Raw genomic sequence first — 19,119 nt, forward strand, 5'->3', positions numbered from 1 at the left:
CAAGTGATCCATAGTAAAATCTAGCTTGGGTATGCCTCTCACTAAGTCCTTTTAGATAATTTTTCTAAGATTTTTCATACTTACATGTCACTGTCTCCTATGTCATAACAAAGATTCATGAGTAATAGTTTTTAGGCAAAGAGAAGTAACATATTCAATGCAATTCAAATTAAGCATGTCAACATTATTAATTCATTTTCCTTGCGAAATAGTATTTCCATTTAAGCTAATCATGCAGTTGGTTGAAAAAAAATATACTGAAGCCTTTATCACAAAGTTGGTTAATGTTGAACAAGTTATGTTTCAAGCCAACTACTAGTAAGACATTTTCAATAATAAAATTTTTCGATTTGCCAATTATACCTGATCCAACCACCTTCCTAGTAATGTTATCTCTAATTGATACCTTTCCCCCTGCCTTGGCCTCCAGCATGATGATTTGCTTTACATCTCTAGTCATGTGCCTTGAACATCCAATATTCAAGTACCACATGCACTCACAGGGCCTTTTGTGAGAGCATCCCTACAAAGTCATCAGGGATTAGTTTTGGAAACCCAAATAAGTTTGGGTTCCACCTTATGGATTGTTGGAAGAAATGCTTGCATGATATGCTGTGATTTATGCAGTTTTAGCCTCCCGCACTAAATATTTTCTATGGTGAATAGTGCAAGTTAGGATATATATCCTAGCACACCACATGAAAAGCACCTAACTCTTATGAATGGATTTATTAGTATATTTGGGTTATGGTGCCTCTTCCTAGTTTTAATTGATCCATACTATGGTGATGGTTTGTGAAATTCTACAAGTGCAGGTGATGTTTTGTTTTCTTTAAAAGCAGTTAATTCCACTTGTTAAAATTTGTTTGCACTTTCAAGAATTGAATTATCAAATTTTTATGCATTCTCCTTATCATCAGCTTCATCTAAACATGCCTTTAATTCTTTAGATGAATTTTCTAAATCAACATAAGATGCTTTCAAGGAATCATGTTCAACAGTTAGGTGAAGATGCTTCTTATTTAATGCGTCAAATTCATCAACTAAGAACATATGATTGTTATACAAAGTTTAATGATTTTTTTAAGGCATTCATGATCTTTTAACAAATGTAAAAAATCATAATTAAAGCTGACATACATTTTCTTGATCTTTCTATATGTATTATGAATTTTTTTAGAAGCTTCAAATAATTCATCATAAGAAAGCTCACATACCTCTTCTTGATCAAAATGATCAAGATGATTATCTACAATTAAGCACAAGTTGGTTACCTCGTCTTTGACTTCTATCTTAGGTAAGTCTGAAGTAGAGTCAGCCCAAAAAGCCTTCTGATTCTATTGCTTGGTCTTCTTGAATTTGCTTTTTTCTTCACCATTCTTCTTAATTTGGTTAGCTTTAAGATTTTGGCAATCAGTCCTTATGTGCCCAAGCTTCTTGCATTCAAAATAGATGACATCAAAAGAAGCCTTAGAAATTTTATTAAGTTTACCTTTATTCCATTATTGATGAAACTTTTACTTTTTCTTTAGAAAGCTTTTGAATTGCCTTATAATCAGTGTTATATCATCATCGTCTTCAGGCACAGAATTCTCACTATCAGAATCATTAGCCTTTAAGGCTATAATTTTCTCCTTTCCTTTTCAACTTCATCACTCTATCTTTGACTCACTCCTTACTCGTAAGCAAAGAGTGATCTATGTAGGTTATTAATTGAATAAATATTCTAATTCTTAGATTCATTAATAGTAGTTATTTTGGTGTCATAGGAACTAGGTAGACAACACAAAATCTTGTTAACATTTTTAAAAATTTGTATGTTCTCTACCAAAAGTATGCATGGATGTAATGATTTGTGTGAACCTAGTATACATTTTAGAAGCTGACTCATTATGTTTCATACGAAATAACTCATAATCATTTCACTTCATTAGTTCCTTCATAGGTTATGTAGGGTTTATCTCAAATTTCTTTACCAGTTGTATAAGTAGATACACAGATATAATCTTCATATTTCAATGCACAAAAAATCAGTTCAAATATTTTACATTTAATTGGGCCGGCTAAATCTCTATCCTCAGTTCTCTAATTAGAAAAAGGCAGTTTAGTTTTAATGCCATTTATAAAACGAGATGGTGCATAATATCCTTCCTAAACTAAGATCCATATGATATAGTCTATATATTATAAGAAAGTAGACAAACAAATTTTCAAAAACTTAAAAGAAATGTTATCAAATAAAGGTGGTCATGTGATTGAATATCCTTATGTAGTATTATGATTTCTAAAGTTAGTCATTGATTGCTTTTTAAAAGATTTTTAAAACTTGGTTTTTGAATTCCACTCTGATACCACTTGAAAGTTTGAGGACGTTGTGAGACCTCAAAGAACAAGCCCGAGGCTAACCAAGAGAGGAGGGGGTGAATTGGTAATTTAATTTTTTTTTTTAATAATAGGAAAATCTTTTTATTATTTTCAATATCTAAAAAATAAAAAATTTTATCCCTCCATACAAAAGAGAAATAATTTTATAATAATAAAAAAGATTAGAGTTTTCAACCACACAATTAATCACAGAAAAATAAAGTGCAAAAAATAATAAGAACAAGCATTAGAATTTATAGTGGTTCGGTTCAACTTGAGCTATGTCCACTCCTAGAAAACCTCATTTCTAGTTATTATAATAAAACTAGTGTCTCACATTTTATCCTCAAATTAAGGCAGAAATGTCCCTAATAAATCTCTTACAGAAACCTGGTGTGGTAGCTTACTCTTTTTCACCTTCCTGGTGAAGGCAGAGAACCTAGAAATTTTTTTCACCCACCTGGTAAAGGCAAAGAACCTGGAATCCTTTTTCTCCATCCTGGAGATGGCAGAGAACCAATAATCTTTTATCTCCCTCCAAGATATGACAAAGAACTACAACCTAGTACTACAGAATGTCTCCCTAGAGCCACCAAAGGATCAAGGCAGAAGTTTGAAGATGACATGAAAGAACCTTTCTTGGAGTAACCTTGTCAATCACTCACAACTCTTTCTCAATACCAACTCTCCTTATCTTCTCTCCCAAAGTACTCCTTAACTCCCTCTCTAGGCTTCCTCTCAAAAAACTTATCAGCAAAAGTCTTTTTAAAATAAGACCAAGTGAGAGTTTAATTAGAGAACCACTTAAAGAGCCAAAAATTTCAATCTACTGACTCTGATCATCCAGTACGATCCAAGATCGTCATGTACGATTAGTTCAAAGTACTCATATTAGTATTGTATTAGAAGATAGACTCTGTACGATTAATTCAAAGAGATGAAATGTTCATCCATAATAATTGAGAGCATCGTCCAGTATGAATAGCATAAAATAACCCTTTTAGATAGTACAAAATGTATTTCCAAGAACGATCATTTTAAGAGTTTGCATTGATCGTCCAGTATGATAGACGATAATAAATTATCATTCCATGCAGAGCACGGTTTATATAGTACAAAATAGGGGTTTCATCCTGTACGATTACTTAAAAAGTTATGGCACTTCATCATGGATGACGGGCAATGATAAATTATTGTTCTATGCATTGATCGGGTCATACAGTACGATTGTCACTAATCATTTTGTACAATTTGATTGAACAAATTAACCATAACTATTTCCCTAATCATATGATCAATTTAGGCATGATTGTCATGTATCATATAGTACGATGCATATCGTACTGTATAATCAGAATAAAAGTTGAATTGTATAATATTGCATAAATTATGATTGGTTGTTACTTTCATGATTATAACTAATCATCTTATATGATATGGATCATACAGTATGATTAGTTTAATCAATCCTAATTATCACAGGTACCCTAATTAAGGATTTTCTGGTTAACTGATCGTTCAGTACAATATAAATTATATTATACGATTAGTTCAAAAAACTCAATTTATTCCTAACTCACTAACTCACCCCCTTGAGTGTGTGTGTGCAAGGTTACTTAGTTTTAGGATCCACCAAAATACATAATTGACTCAAGGAAGATAAATAGTATAAAATGTTAAAAATACATATTTTAATCCTAGTCTACCTAATCTTGAGCTGATCGATATTACAAGTGAACAGCTGACCTGAAATGTTAGTGAGCATAGAAAAGTAGATATGTAATAAATTTAATTAGCTTTATAAAAAATCCAATAATATTTGTTATCATCAAAATTATGAGACTTGAGTCCAAATTTGCAACATTATGGTTAGAATAGAAGAATAGAAGGAAGATAGCATAAGTGAAAGGCAAGAGGCCTAAATCTCCTTAAAGGAGAATGTTCCTATCAAAGTCAACATAAGTAAGAGTGAGTAGACATATATAGTATTATCGAGGCTCCCTCTTAGAGATGTGAGATTTCCACCCCAATCAGATGGAGTAGAGTTACTTCTTAGTAACCCTCTATGATCTCCAAAGGAGGAAATCCAACGACCCGTTAAGGATGCCACGCTTATGACTACCGATTCTTAGACGTACAGTCAAAAGGGAAGAGATAGTGGATAACAAAAATGATGAAGTTACTAATAAGGTGATGGAAAAGTGCACTAGTGCTGTCCAAGAACTCAAAATGTAAGTGATCATAGGGAAATTATAATGCAAAAAAGTTTAAGATGATGATGGATTATAATGATTATTTGCCCATCAATCCTAAGTTTATCGAGGGGAGACATATTAATGAGGTAGTTCAAGAGATCAAGGATATTATAGAAAAGAAAGAACTAATAATATTAGTAGTATTTTCATGGTGAAGACTAGATTATCGGTGACAGATGTTAATCAAAGTAGAAATCAATAATAAAAGGAACAAGAGTCAGTTGCCATAAACTCAGATTAAGATGTGTCCATTAGACTCAAAGATAAGGATGAGCATATAAGAAATTTGGAGAAAAAGGTCGAAGAAATGTTGTTAAGGGTAAAAGAAAGACAAGATCAGCTAGCTAGAACATTTCTGGTCGAGTAGGCTCAGTCGATTGTACATGTATAAGTGAGCAGAATAGAAAAGTAAAAGCAAACCCAACAATCTCATCAATTCCTATAGCAACAGTAGAGAAAGATATCAAAAAGATAATCGAAAGCCATGTAAGGGATGGAGTCCTTAGCCTAATCTTAAGGGGCCGCATCTATTCTAAAGATAGTTCCTATTCTAAAGGGATTCATTCCACCTTCCTTTAAAGTCTTTAGTGGTCCAGAGAACCCAAGGCAACATTTGTCCCATTTTAATGCAAGTTATTGTAATGCACGAGGGTCATACACTATACTATTTTAATAGTTCATTACTAGTCTTTCTAAATTGATTTTGAATGGTATGCATATTTTCCCAACAATTAAATGAGAACATTTAGTTATTTAGAGAGTGTACTCTTAAAAAGATTCTTCAAAACTTAATACCATATCATTGTGGGCGATCTGGTCATTGAGAAGCAAAAGTTAGGAGAGTCCCTACTTGAGTACATCTTGAGATAGAGAAATTTCTGGGTACATATTGAGATGGAGAAATCTCTCAATAAAATGTGAACTCCAATTTCAAGAGCAACATGTAGAGGAAATTCTTTTAAAAATGTCCATGGGCCTAACAAATTTATTTTAAAAGAGTTCAAAATAAATAATTTTGAGAAGCTACTTAAAAAGGTAAATAACATATAGAAAGAGGCTTCTTGAACGCCATTCATGAAGGATTTGTTAGATGAAAAGAAGCTGCAAAACGCAAAAGTCTTTTTAGAAAAAGTTAACCATCATATCAATAGTAGATAAGGAAAAGCTCGTTGAAAAATCAATCAAGTGATCCTTCACCTCGGCCTTTCCATGTAACCTCTTACCCTTCCAGGGATCCTTTCTCAACATCATTTAAAGAGAAGATATTGAAAGTCTATCCATTTAAAAGAAAGTTAGTAAGAAATTTTTTTAAAAGTTTATTAAACAAAGCTTACTTTAAATTACCGGAGGCCAAGAAGATGGTTGAGGCAAACAAGAGGGATGGTCCCCCTTTTTTTCCTTATCAACAGATGTTAGGTCACACAATTAAAGACTCTTTATATTTAAAGATTGTCTTGAAAGAAATTTTAAATAGATTAACATCATCTTCTCGAAGGTGTATTTGGTAGATCCAAATTAAGGGTCTGTCATGGTCATCTTAGGTAAAAATTCTAACATTTCTTTATCCATTGAAAATGATTAGGATTTCATTCTATCCTAAGCATTTAAAATTTTGATTAAGAAATCTTTTCAACTTTCTCAACATTTATTGATGAAAGCCTAGGGCTCGATCTTGAAGGTTTAGCTAGAGGCATTGTAGGAGGGCATTACGATGATTTCCTCTCCAGTAGTCATTGGAATTATTGATAAGTGTAAATAATGTTATGCTTTATGTGTTTATTTGTTAGTAAAAACTTATTGTTTTAGTTGTATTTGTGCAGGAAAATATAAGAAATAGGTAAAATTTTTAAGTATGGTACAATGTCATGGCAACAATAGATTACCACTATGGTGACATTATTGACACCGTCAAAGCACTCAAATATGGATATGGAAGTGCCGAGTCTCTGTTTGATAGCACCATAACATCGGAGGAGTCAGTGCCATAAAGCTTAGCCAACTATCCCAAGATTACAACATCAGAGGAGTTAGCTCCATAAAGCCCAGTCTTTGTCTGTACAGCACCACAACACCAAATTCTAGCACCAATAAGCCAAGGGAGTGCCACTTGAACATTTTAGTACTACAGATATAAATGTTCAATCCATAATCTGTCAATGAAGCTACACATTGATTCATTAAACAGTGGTTCCATGTCAGGAAGTGGTGCAATGGAAGAAACCCTTGAGCATTGCGGCGTTAGTTCATTTTATGGGCGCCACGACGCAAGTGACTCGAGTCCCATGGTGCCAGAATCCATTTTCTATATTTTTTTTTTATAAATAGTTTATTTAGAATGTATTTATCTCATTTATGTATGAGATCATCATGACATATCCAAACTCATATATATTGATATGATGATTGATAATCATTTAGTTGTTAATCATCTAGAATTTAATCTAAACTTCAATCCAATCTTTAATCACACTTCAATCAAGTCTCCATTAAAACTTCAAATATACAATCTTCAATTAAACTCCAATCAATTAAAATCATCAAGTTAATATCAATCTATGATTACTTGAAGCTACAGCCTTACATTGTAGCCAAGTGATTTAGTACACTATCCAATCTAATGCACTATCGCCTAGTGAACATCACATGATTTCCCCCTTCTAATAATCACTAATTACCTAATTGATTGTTATTTATGTGGGTTAATGGTTTGGCTTAGGCCTTTAACAAAACCCTGGTGCAAATCATCAAAAAGACCCTCGATGACAACAAACATCAATGGGATGAGAGGTTGGTAGAAGCCTTGTGGGCCTATCAGACCACTTATAGGACCCCAAATAAATCCACTATATTCGCACTAGTGTATGGGTCCAAAGTCATACTCCCTCTGGAAGTACAAATTCCTTCACTCAAGCTCACAATACATAATCAAATTACAACTGAACAAAATGTATGACTCTGATTGGAAAAACTCGAAGGCCTTGAAGATCTCCATCTCCTATTTCAACAAAATTAAGAGTTGTATAAAGCCTGAAGGGTTCAAGCTCATGTTAAGTTAGTATGACCAATAACCTTCCAAGTAGGAGACTTGGTCCTGCTTCTTCGGAGGCCTTTCTTAGCTCACCGAAAGATTGGTGGGAAGTTTGAATAGACATGGGAAGGACCTTTTATCATATAGACAGTCAAAAAAGGGGACTAATATCATCTAGTTAATTGTAAAGGAAATCACCCGACATTTTCAATCAATAAGCATTTCCTTAAGAAATACTATTCTTAATGTAGCTGGGCATTCCAATAAAAAAATCTCTTTGAGTTTTGAATCAAGTTGGATCAATTTTATTCATTTTTTTTAGAATAAAAAATTAATTAACCCAGTTGTATTTTCTTAATGTTAGGTGTGAGTCCTTGAGTCCTTGTACTTCCTTTTCTTAGGATTAGATTCGCTAGTGATGGTGCACACCCTTTGTGGAACCATCCTAGTTTCAAATCCAATTTTAGTCCCCTGGGGTGAGAAGGCTTCCTCCCCACATGATCAATTACTAGTGATGAAAAACACCCTTTGTGGCACCATCATAGTTTCAAATCCAATTTTGATCCTCTGTGGTGAGAACGATTCCCCCGCCCCCTACATGATCATCCACAAGTGATAGAGCACACCCTTTATGGTGTCATCTTAGTTTCAAATATATTTTTAATCCTCTATGGTGAGCAATCTTCCTCCCCACATGATAATCCACTGGTGATGGAGAATGCCCTTTGTGGTACCATCCTAGTTTCAAATCTGAATTTTATATTTTGTGGCGAGCAAGCTTCCTCTCCACATGATCATCCACTAGTGATGATGAATGCCCTTTGTGGCACCATCCTAGTTTCAAATCCAATTTTGATCCTCTATGATGAGGAAGCTTCCTCTCCACTTGATCATCCACTAGTGATGGAATATGACCTTTGTGGCACCATCCTATTTCCAAATCCAATTTAGATCCTCTATAGTGAGCAAGCTTCCTCCTTATATAATCACTTAGTTTTTTTTCCCCTTAAGGTTAGATGAGAGCCATTCAGTTTTCTTACCTTTGGATTAAATTTATTGGTGGTAAAGAAAGCTCTTTATAGCACTACCCTATTATCAACTCAACATCGATTCTCTGAAGTTAGGTACAACCTTTCCTTAGAATTAAAATTTTAGATTTCACCATTCTATTCAGTCAAAGCCAAAATGTGTAGTATAACGAAGAACTTCATTCTACTGCACATATTAGAGGTCCATTTATTGATTTCATTTTTTTATGAGGACATCAGGATCTATTTAAATTTCAATTAATCTCTAATCCAGACTTTAGTCTAGACTTCAATCAAGATCTCAATTCAACCTTCAACTAATCTTATATTAAGTCCTCAATTCAATCTTCACTTTAACTTTTAATTTAGCCATCAATCAAGCTTCAATCATATCTAATCATTAGCAACCATTCATTTGATTGTGATTGATGTGGATGATTCAAATTCTATTAATCAAACCAAAGTCCAATTCAAATCCAAAAATTTAAATCAAAATCTAGGATTAAGGACCCTTGTTCTGAAACCCCTTTTGAGTGTTTTTTCAATCACTTCAAAATTCCATCAAATGACCCCCAATTTATAATCTGTTAGTTTTAAATTTATTAGACATATACTTAGGGTAAAACCCTCTTAATTTGAGTTCAATATGACACCTCTAACCCTACAATCTTCTAAAGGATGTAAAACCTTCAAATATTTATAACCTACGCCATTGGACCTTCCACTTTATGGAATTTAACCATGGGAGCCTTCCTGAAATCCTTGACCGTGTCCATAACTTTAGTTATGACATGTTTATCATAAAAATGTTTTTTTTTTGGACCCACTTTGACCCTCAGTTGATAAGGGGTCCAAATAACCAAAATGCCCTTTAAGGGCAAAATTGGGATTTTCTTCAAACCTCAACATGGCCCAGTCAAATAAACTTTGAAACCTATTTCAATGCATCCTAAACATCATTAGGAGTGCATTGAACCCAAATACATGTTTTGGTTTGACCAAGTTGACCAAGTTAACCATGGTTGAACAATATGCCCTTTAAGGATCTAAATGGTCATTTCAGATCAAATGACCATTCCAGTGTATGAGACCACTTCCATTGGTCCCAAATCACTCTCCTAAACATGTTGGACCCAAACTCAACCTCTGGTTTGAATTGGTTGACCATGTTAACCATGGTTAACCAGATCAACCATAAACCCTCTTCCATACTCAATCAAGCTTCAAATCCATTCTAAACTTCATCAAAACCTTTTGACCACCTTTCCTAGTGATTTGGATCTAATTGATCACTTTGACCCACTAAACAGATGACTTTGTTAACTAGATCTAGATTTTAGTCAAATTTGACCCATCTGAGTCAAATCACTCCACTTAATCAAACTAACTCCTTCAAACTCACCCTTATATTTTATGTGAGATCTTCCAAAACATTGGTGAGTCAACTTTGATGGGTTTGACCATGTCAACACATTGGGCTTGGTCAAACTCCCTTGCTTTTAGTCAAATCACTATGTGTATTCAATGTCCTGCATAAAAGATAAAAATCTTCATAAGTTATACACAACATAGTAGGGATAATGAATATTTTTAAATCAAATGATTATCAAGTAAGCCATCCAGCTCATCCTTATAGTTAATAATGTTTCTGACAAACAATTATCAGAGCTGATCCTTAGTCCACCTAGATAAAGACAAAATCATATACTTAAAAATGTTTTACTTTGAAAAATTTGCAAAAGATTAAGGTCAAGTTTATTTAGAATCTGAATCTGACACTCAATCTCTCAAGCTGTACTAGAAACGAAACATGAAGTGTTGGGCGGCTAACATGTAGGTACTCCAAAGCCCAAATCTTCAACAAGTGAATGCACCTAGCTATATTCAACATAATAGGCTTCATCTTAACATTGCCACACAACTTACAACATGTGCACATGGTATATGGTATAACAAAGTCCTACCATAGCTACACATTAATATTCTATCATCAATCAAATCAACACGATATGATTATGATGACATGTCAACAACTTGAAAATCATGCATGTTCGGGTGGATTGGTTTTGGCAATCTCCTAGCCTCTTGTTCTACCCTTCTAACTATAGCTAAAAAATGTGGGGCAAACAACTATTATTTTTTATCTCCCCAACTTTAATAAACTCTAATAATCTCATGAACATTGCTACAACATTATAGTATATGACAATGATCAAGGCTTGAATTGGCTAACCTTGAGCTCTTTTGAATACCCCATTGAATGAGTCTGACACATTTGTAGTCATAAACTCCATATCTAAAACCAACATCATGTGTTTAGTGACCAACATGTAACATCTCAGTCTAGCAGCCAATAATGAATATCAGGTTTTACCTTCTTAATGCCCATCATGCTTCGATTAAATATGATAGGTTTGTTAGTATTTTTGGATGTATACATCTTTTGACACATAAATTCAACACCACATGCTCCCATTTGTCGTGCTACTTTTTTGAAATAATCACATTGGTGGAAAAAGGAAATATTTCTCTACAGCCACGAACCAAACCAACATGTATGGCATAGATGATATAGAGGTTTGCCTTGTTGGTTACTATAGGAAGAAGCTCGTGCATCTTCTTAAGAAACTAAACTCAATATTTTGTAGACTATGACTCCACTATTACAAAAGCAAGTAGAAATAGGCAGTTATTCACATCTAAGCCCACTACACTTAGTAAAGTTTCTTGATATTTACCAAGCAGGAATGTGCCATTAAGGCTAAGAATAGGCTGACAAAAGTTTCACCCACTATGATCTGAATCATATACAATGTTTATGGCATAGTAGAAATAACAACTTCCATGAACAAATTCAGAGTCATGTAGGACTCTTCCCATCTACAAAAAATTGCCTTAATAACCTTTTAGCGAGCATCCCAAGCCCTAATGCAGGAAACATTGATATTAAACTTAGCTTCAATTCAACAAATTATTTTCCTTGGCTTCATGTCCATCTATTTTCAAATGGTGGGTAGTATATAAACTTATGAACTACAAATTGCAATAAAAGTGCCCAACATCAAGAATTATACTAGCACACATATGTTGATGCGTAAATGTTTACTAAGACCATAATGTAGACATCATAGGAAAGGAGCCACCAATCAATCATGCTTTGCACATGCAACCATAAATTTATATCTATTTGATGCGATAACAAGATATTGAACATTATTTCTGATTGTCATCCTTGTATAACAAATTGTAAATATGATTTTTTATATGAAATACATCACTTAGATCAATTTGTTGCAAATTTGTTGTTTCATGAATTACACTTTTGATGATTAGCAAACACAATTATTTCTTTTCTTATAACTGACATTTTAGGGCCAAGAAATCAGATGACAAATCAATCCAGTTCAAGATTGCGTAGGTTAAGGTTGTGTTAGTCTGTATTTTGTTTTTTTCTCTTCTTGAGTCAATTTGTAATGTTCAAAGAGACTGATGCTAAGTAACCCTACACACACACACTTGAGTGAGTTAGAATTTATGTTTTTAATCAAATCGGCCAGGACGATATTTACATCGGCCTGGACGATCGGGCTCAAAACAGAAGTTCTAATCAGGGGTTCTTAATTAAGGCAGCCGTCATTAGCCAATCGTCCTGAACAATACTTGTATCGGCCTGGACGATATGCTCAAAACAAAAAGATATTGCCTGGCCGATTTGAGGTAATTAAGGTATTCTGTATTTTTGGCAATCGGTCAGGACGATCTTGGATCGGCCTGGATGATATTCACAATTATGCCTTAATTAATCAGACAAATCAAGGAAGTAATTAAGGATGATTGATATGATCACATCATCCTGAACGATCTTAGGATTGGCCAGGATGATCTATTCAAAAACCTTAGTTACTTCTGGATGATAAATATCGGACAGCACCAATTCAGGGCGATGTGCTGGACTATCGGGATCGGACAGCTTGAATTCAGGGCGATGCTCTCGACGATTTTCCTCTGATTTGAACTGATCGATCGGGACGATCGTGATATCATCCTGGACGATCAAGCCAATTTTCAATCGTCCAGTTTTCATTCAGGGCGATGCTCTAACCGATCTTATAGGATTTGTACTGATCGGCCAGGATGATTTTCATATTGTCCTGGATGATATAATCAGCAACTTGCAATTAATGAGCTCCTTTGAAGCTCTTCTATTTAAGATCTCTTGTTCAATATTTTGACATCCTTGCTGGTGCCTGACCGCTGGAAAACCTAAAGGGAGAGAGAGAGAGGAATCTAATGAGGGAAGCTTGTGAGGGATTCACAAGGGTTCTCCAACATTGTCACTTCTTCTTCTCTAAGTCCTTTCCTTGAAGGGTTTGGGATAGTAAGTTCCAGCAAGCGATCGAGGTTCTCTGCCTGCCTTCAGGAGGAAGCAAAAGGAGAAAGGTCTCTGGCTTGTCGGGTGTGGCAAAAAAGGTGCTGTAAAGGCTTCATCCGTTCTTTATCTTGGGTCTAAAGGAGTCACATTGTAGTGAATATCGAGGGCGCCCTCCGGGAAGTGGACGTAGTCCGAGTTTACCGTAACGCATTATAAAACCCTTGTGTCTGGTTTTATGCTTCTGCATTTATTTTCCTTTCGCGCTTATTTTTTGTGGTGATTTTGGTTTGTAGTGCTGCCTAAATATTTTTTAAAATACCAATTCACCCCCCCCCCCCCCCTCTCGGTTATCCTTGGGCCAGTTCTATAGGGCTTAACCTCCTAACGAACTTTCACAATTCCAATAAGAATAAAATTTCATCTTTCTACTACATTCCAACTAGAGAGATCTTAAAGTTTAACTTCGAACCCCCACTATTCTGTGGTCCCTAAAAGTTCATCATAGTTATATTGGTTTACCATTATGTGCTCACTACTAATAGTCTTATAGTAATCATCTAGGATGACAATATGTATGCCATCATTACAATTTCATTTCCTTCATTCAAATATGGTAATAGATTATTAGCATAATCGTAACCCTACTCGCACGTATCCTAACTCATAGTTTTGTAACCATCATCAACAACAAGGAGTGATGTATTGAAGGGTCAGGATCTTCGTGCCACTGTTGGTTTTGCATATCACTACTGTAATATCCAAAGACCATTTTTTTCAGGTAGCCGCTTATATTGTGTGAAGCTTTAAAGTAGTAAGCTAAAGCTTTTTTATTAAAAGGCATTAATTGGATCAATTAAATGTGGAATAAATAATTACATTGAGTTTTTTAATTAGCAACCAAATAGATGTTTTGGGAAACTATTGGAAGTCGGTTGTAGCAGTGGGACCACTCTTTTATCCATCTATGAAATCATTCATAGGAAACTGCGCTGGCTCAGTAAAAGAAATCGAGAATCCTGTACAAGTTCAGCATAGTGGTTCCATTACTGTAGCAAGAGGCGAGAGTTGGCTGGTGCGATATACATGTAAAAAAAAATTACTGTAGGAAGTTGAACTCCTAGACAGCATTCCTGCAGTGAAGTGCAACACTTTGAGGAAAGGACGTTGGGTAATTTTCTATGAGAATGTTCAAACATTGTTTGGGAAGATTTTCTGCGGCAAAATCTGAAGGCAATGGTTAATTTGATAGTACAAGAGGATTTCAACACTATTGACAGGAAGAGAAGTCAGGAAGTAGTGTAATTCATTTTGTCAGTGAAGGCTGTGGAGAAGAATTATTTATTAGGTAAGTAAAATGCGCAAGAATTTATAAGATTTTAAATATGATTAATATAGAACTATATGATGAGTGTAATTGATGTAAGTTTTCAAACTATGATTTGAAACAGTGAGGAAATTAAGACTAGACCTGTCAATATTGGACCCGACCCGAAAACCCGTCCGAACCGGCCCGAAATTTTCGGGTGGGTTGACCCGAACCCGAAGCGGGTCGGTCGGGTCCGCGAAACCGACCCGTTTACAAAACGGTCGGGTTCGGTTACCCGAGGTTGCCGGTACCCGAAAACGTTCTAATTAAAAAAAAATGATTCCTGGCCCTTCCCCCCCTGCCCCAGCCCGCCCTTGCCCGAGCTCCCGACTGCCTCGAGCAGCTGCCCCGACTGCGGCCTGCCCAGCGTTCCTTCGCGTGCGACCCGCGTGAGGCGTGACGGCTGAACCGCGTCCCTTCGCGTGCGACCCCACGTCCCGCGTCTGCTCAGCTGCGCAACCGTCGTCCGTGCTTCATCGCGCTCAGCCGCAGCTCGCCGTCCGGGCGCTCCGACGTCCGGGCGTCCCGCGTTCTTCACGGTCGCGCTGGAGTAGATTTGCTGAAATAGGTGGGCGGTTGACCCGAAACCGCGACCCGAACCCGAAGCGGGTGTTGGTTGTAGGCGGTAGAAATCGACCGTTGAAAAAACGGTCGGGTCGACCCGAACCCGAAATATACGAGGTCAATTCTGGTTGACCCGAACCCGACCCGTACCCGAAATTGTACGGTTCTAATTAACATGCCGTTCGAATTGAAGAGTGACCTAATCTTAGAAGATAGACAAAGGTAAATCCTAAATTTCCTAACTTTTAATACTAGCTCAATTCAAAAAGTTCTTTGAAGATCATAATTAGGTGATAGTAGGATTATTAGTCTTATGCAAAGAGGAGGTTTTGGAGTGATTTATAATAGAGAGCAAAAGTAAGAAGTGAAGGTTTGCAAAGAACAAACCGTCAGACGAACCGAATGTAAGTAATGCAAATTAAAAAGTATATTGAAATATGTAATGCTTGTTACTTTTGCATTATATATTAGTAGTTGAATGAATGCACGAGAAATGTGTATCACAAGTAATTTTCTGCTAAAGAATGTTCCTAACCTAGTTTCCATATATGAAAGACCTCTTATATATTTTAATCATGAAATTTCCAAATAAGAGTTGTTATGTTTCATTAAAGATTTTACTAGTTGGAAAGATTTTGAAAAGAATATCCATTCTTAACATATGATACATAGTTGCATATAAAGATCTTTATGAAAGCAACAATACAAGTATGAGTTATGTTATAAAAGTATATTGAATATCAATTTAACATAAAGTTTGGCTATATGTATATGTTGTATGATTTACAAGGATAGTTGGGACAAAAGGGTTCCCAAATATATAACTACCTTGTAAGTGGGACAAAAGGGACCCCAAAAGAAATGATACTTGCATAGCAGGTGGGGCAAAAAGGACCCCTAAAGAGGCAAAGGGGACCTCTATGAAATTCAATGGCGATAATACCAGGTTTTTCTGGGCTCCATTGAATTTATTTATGAAAGAATAGCCAAACATTTTAATGAGAAAATTGATATTCAGTATGGATCTAAGATAACAGATAAAGGTAATGTCAAATGAGATGTTTTGTAGTTTCTCTAGTAGTTAAATTTTATTCATGTTTTCCTGCTCTAAATTTTCTATTTATAACTGCATAACTTATTGAGCCTCACAGCTTATCAGTATTTTCATTACTGGCTGTTGTTACAAGAAAAGGTAAAGAAAAAGTGGAGGAAGATTGATAAGTAAGTATTTAAGTTTTATGTCAATGTTTATTTAAATTTTGAAATCTACTATTGAGGTTAATAAACTTGTTTAATGTCGTAATACTTTGAGTTGTTTTGGATTTCATTATTAGCTCTGTATAAAGTCTTAGATGTGAAGGAAATTTGGAGAATTATTAGATGCTTCCTTTGTTATTCCAAATGACATTTATATGATCTTTTATTTAGATCTGAAATGAACTCAACAGAAATTCGAGGTAAATGATGGAAATGTTATGGTTGTGTATGTAACACTCTACAGTATGGTTAAAGAGTAATGTGGGGTGTTACAACTACATTCAAATCATACATGTTTACTTACAAATCAATGAAAAAGTTAAATATTTGACAATTAATAACATGTTTAATGGGGTCAGCTCATTTGGCTCTTCTTCTACTTGAAGCCTTGAAGCACCGTCGAGCACTTCAAACCTTTTATAAAGGCTTGAAGAATCATGAATTTGGGAAGTTAGACGCTTAGTATTATTTCTTGTCACGCTCAGCTCTTCAACTTTCACATACAGGATAAGAATTCCAAAGTAGTATGACATAAAACAACTTTGCACACCTCATAATCTTCAATATTTGAAGCAACAAACTCATTCCTCACAGGCACTCGACCAACTAAGTTCATTGAAAACTTAGATACATCATACTTGATTGCTATGAGGATCCTTAAGTAATTATTTAAGTTATGTAGCTAACAATATAGTTATGTATTTATCAATTAAGCCTTTAACATATAATATAAGTTAAAAATAAACATCGGCTAGAGAAGCATCATTAAAATTGAATAAGTAAATAAAAATTTTTATGTAAAAAAATCCTTTAGAGAGTAATTATAGCGACGGTAAGAGTTGTCTTTCTACAATACTATCAGATAAATACAAATACAATATCAAATACAATTGTACCAATTTAACACTTTCTTATATATGGAGAAGCTATTGCTAAAATATAATTTAACACTTTCCTAGGATATCAAACTAAACTCTACAAAAATTTAAAATCTAAGAAAGTATATGCAAAATTTGCTGAATTCCCATATTTCCTTTTGCCAAATGAAGCCAACCTCTTAATTGTTTGGCAAAAATCAAAAAAAGAAAAACCGCAAAAAAGCCCTAATCACCAAGTCTTCTTTTTCAATTTCTCTCCACCTTCAAATGTTCTAAGCAAAATACTAAATTTACAACAAATAAATAAAGCTAAACATCTCATTTAAACATTGCTTACTCACCCACTCCCTCTAAGCAACAAAATTTTGGAGCTCGACAGAAGACGAAGGACAAACAACCGAAGGAGGAAGTTGAATCAACAGAGACGAACTCGAAGTAGTGGAATGTGGGTTTTCTACCGAGATTAAAGTTGCCCATTTAATGGGCGACTATGGCTCTACCAAGTCATAAAACCTAGCTATCAGGTATGACAGGTTTGATTAGCCGCCTCAGGCATAAGTTGTCCGTTAAACGGGTAACTTTGCCTATTTTTAAACTTTCTTTTAAACATAGGTAAACTCTTTAATCTATTTTTAATTAGGTCTACTTTAAAATTTTATCTCAATTTCGAGTCGAACCCACCCTGACACCTTGTCTCAGGTAACAGAGATGGGAGCAAGCCATGCTGGAGAGTAGGAGGCATGCAAGTTGAATCACAAGCATAGGAGTTTTATGGATACTAGAGGTATATTGTTGATGTGGTTAAAAGATCTAGTAGTCTCATAGATAAATAATGCAACTTATTTTAGACGGTTGGTTGAAAGCTTTGACTATCAATTAAGAGATCTTGAATTTGAATCTTATATATATAATATGTATTTGAATTTCACTTAATTGATATAAATGTCCAAAATAATAATAATAATAATAATAAAGTTTAAAAATAAAAGTTAACGCTGTGTGTAAGTCTCCAAAATATAATAATAATAATAATAATAATAAAACTGTAATCCCCAACCAAACAAACAGAGTAAGCGCTTCGTATCCTTCCACCACTACTACATAGATGTCCGTCGCAGTTGGCCTCCTCCCTTGCTCCACACCACCAACGTTAACGTCTGCCCGAGCTCAGTTGAGCTTCTTGTCATCTACCCATTTTGTTCTTTCTAACCCAAACAACTGCACTCTCGTTTGCCGTTCCTCGCTCGATGCATCCAAGCAACCAGGAGAGTTCGAGCAGAAGTAAATTTTCTCCCGCTCTTATTCATTTTTTGCTTAATAAGTAAGCCCCAATGTTCCTTCTCATGCTATTTTAGAGTCTCACGATCGATCTTGGTGGAACGATATGAAGATGGAAAGTCAAAGAGGTACTTGCTTTCCTCTCTTTCCACTTCTTCCATTTTACATTCCGGCTTTCTCGAATGTTAGGGTTTTGGGTTGTTCAAAGATACAAATTATTCAAAAAGTGAAAAATAAATTCTTTTTGCCGTTTAGGTTTTTAGACTTCCCAATCTACAGTGATATTTTTGTATGCTAGATACGTATTGGACACCAATCGGCATCTGCAAAGCTTCTGGGAAGCAGAAGAAAGATTATTGAACAAAGTGCAAGATGATGACTTCTCAAATCTATCTTTTCTTTTGAAAAAATTTGGAGATTTTGTTCTACCTGCATCTTTTCCTGGTAGTTTCCCCAATGCTGCTTGCTAAATTATTTGTTGCATTGTTCATTACTAAATATTTTGACTAGTTTGTTTGATGTTCAGCCAATTATTTGTTCTTGGCAATTTAATTTTGTATTTACTAGGAAAACAAATACTGGTGAAACTGTATGCAATTTTAGTAGATACAAAATTTGTAATATGATTATTTAATAATTTTTTACAAACCAAATGATGTTTAGGCATGTTATGTTAGTTCTTTTGTCTCTATCATGAAGGAGGATGCTTAAACCCTAATTTGTTCTTGA

General features: G+C 34.9%; 1 protein-coding gene across 4 annotated transcripts in view; it reads left to right on the forward strand.

Annotated features, from left to right (window-relative positions):
• The first annotated feature begins 18,168 nt into the window (after positions 1-18,168).
• The window catches only part of LOC110114043 (protein root UVB sensitive 5), a 40,887-nt gene continuing 39,936 nt past the window's right edge, over positions 18,169-19,119 (forward strand). For 2 of the 4 annotated variants that reach the window (XM_020846793.2, XM_028696740.1), the window contains exons 1-3: positions 18,169-18,393; positions 18,468-18,518; positions 18,689-18,834. In XM_020846793.2, the coding sequence (XP_020702452.1) occupies positions 18,218-18,393; positions 18,468-18,518; positions 18,689-18,834 (373 nt within the window). In that variant the 5' untranslated portion in view covers positions 18,169-18,217. Of the gene's footprint in view, positions 18,394-18,467; positions 18,519-18,676; positions 18,835-19,119 lie in introns of those variants that run through there. The other 2 variants (XM_020846794.2, XM_020846795.2) reach the window with 2 other exon arrangements.

Source organism: Dendrobium catenatum, unplaced genomic scaffold (genome assembly GCF_001605985.2).
Source record: "Dendrobium catenatum unplaced genomic scaffold, ASM160598v2 fragScaff_scaffold_839, whole genome shotgun sequence".
Classification (NCBI taxonomy): Eukaryota; Viridiplantae; Streptophyta; class Magnoliopsida; order Asparagales; family Orchidaceae; genus Dendrobium; species Dendrobium catenatum.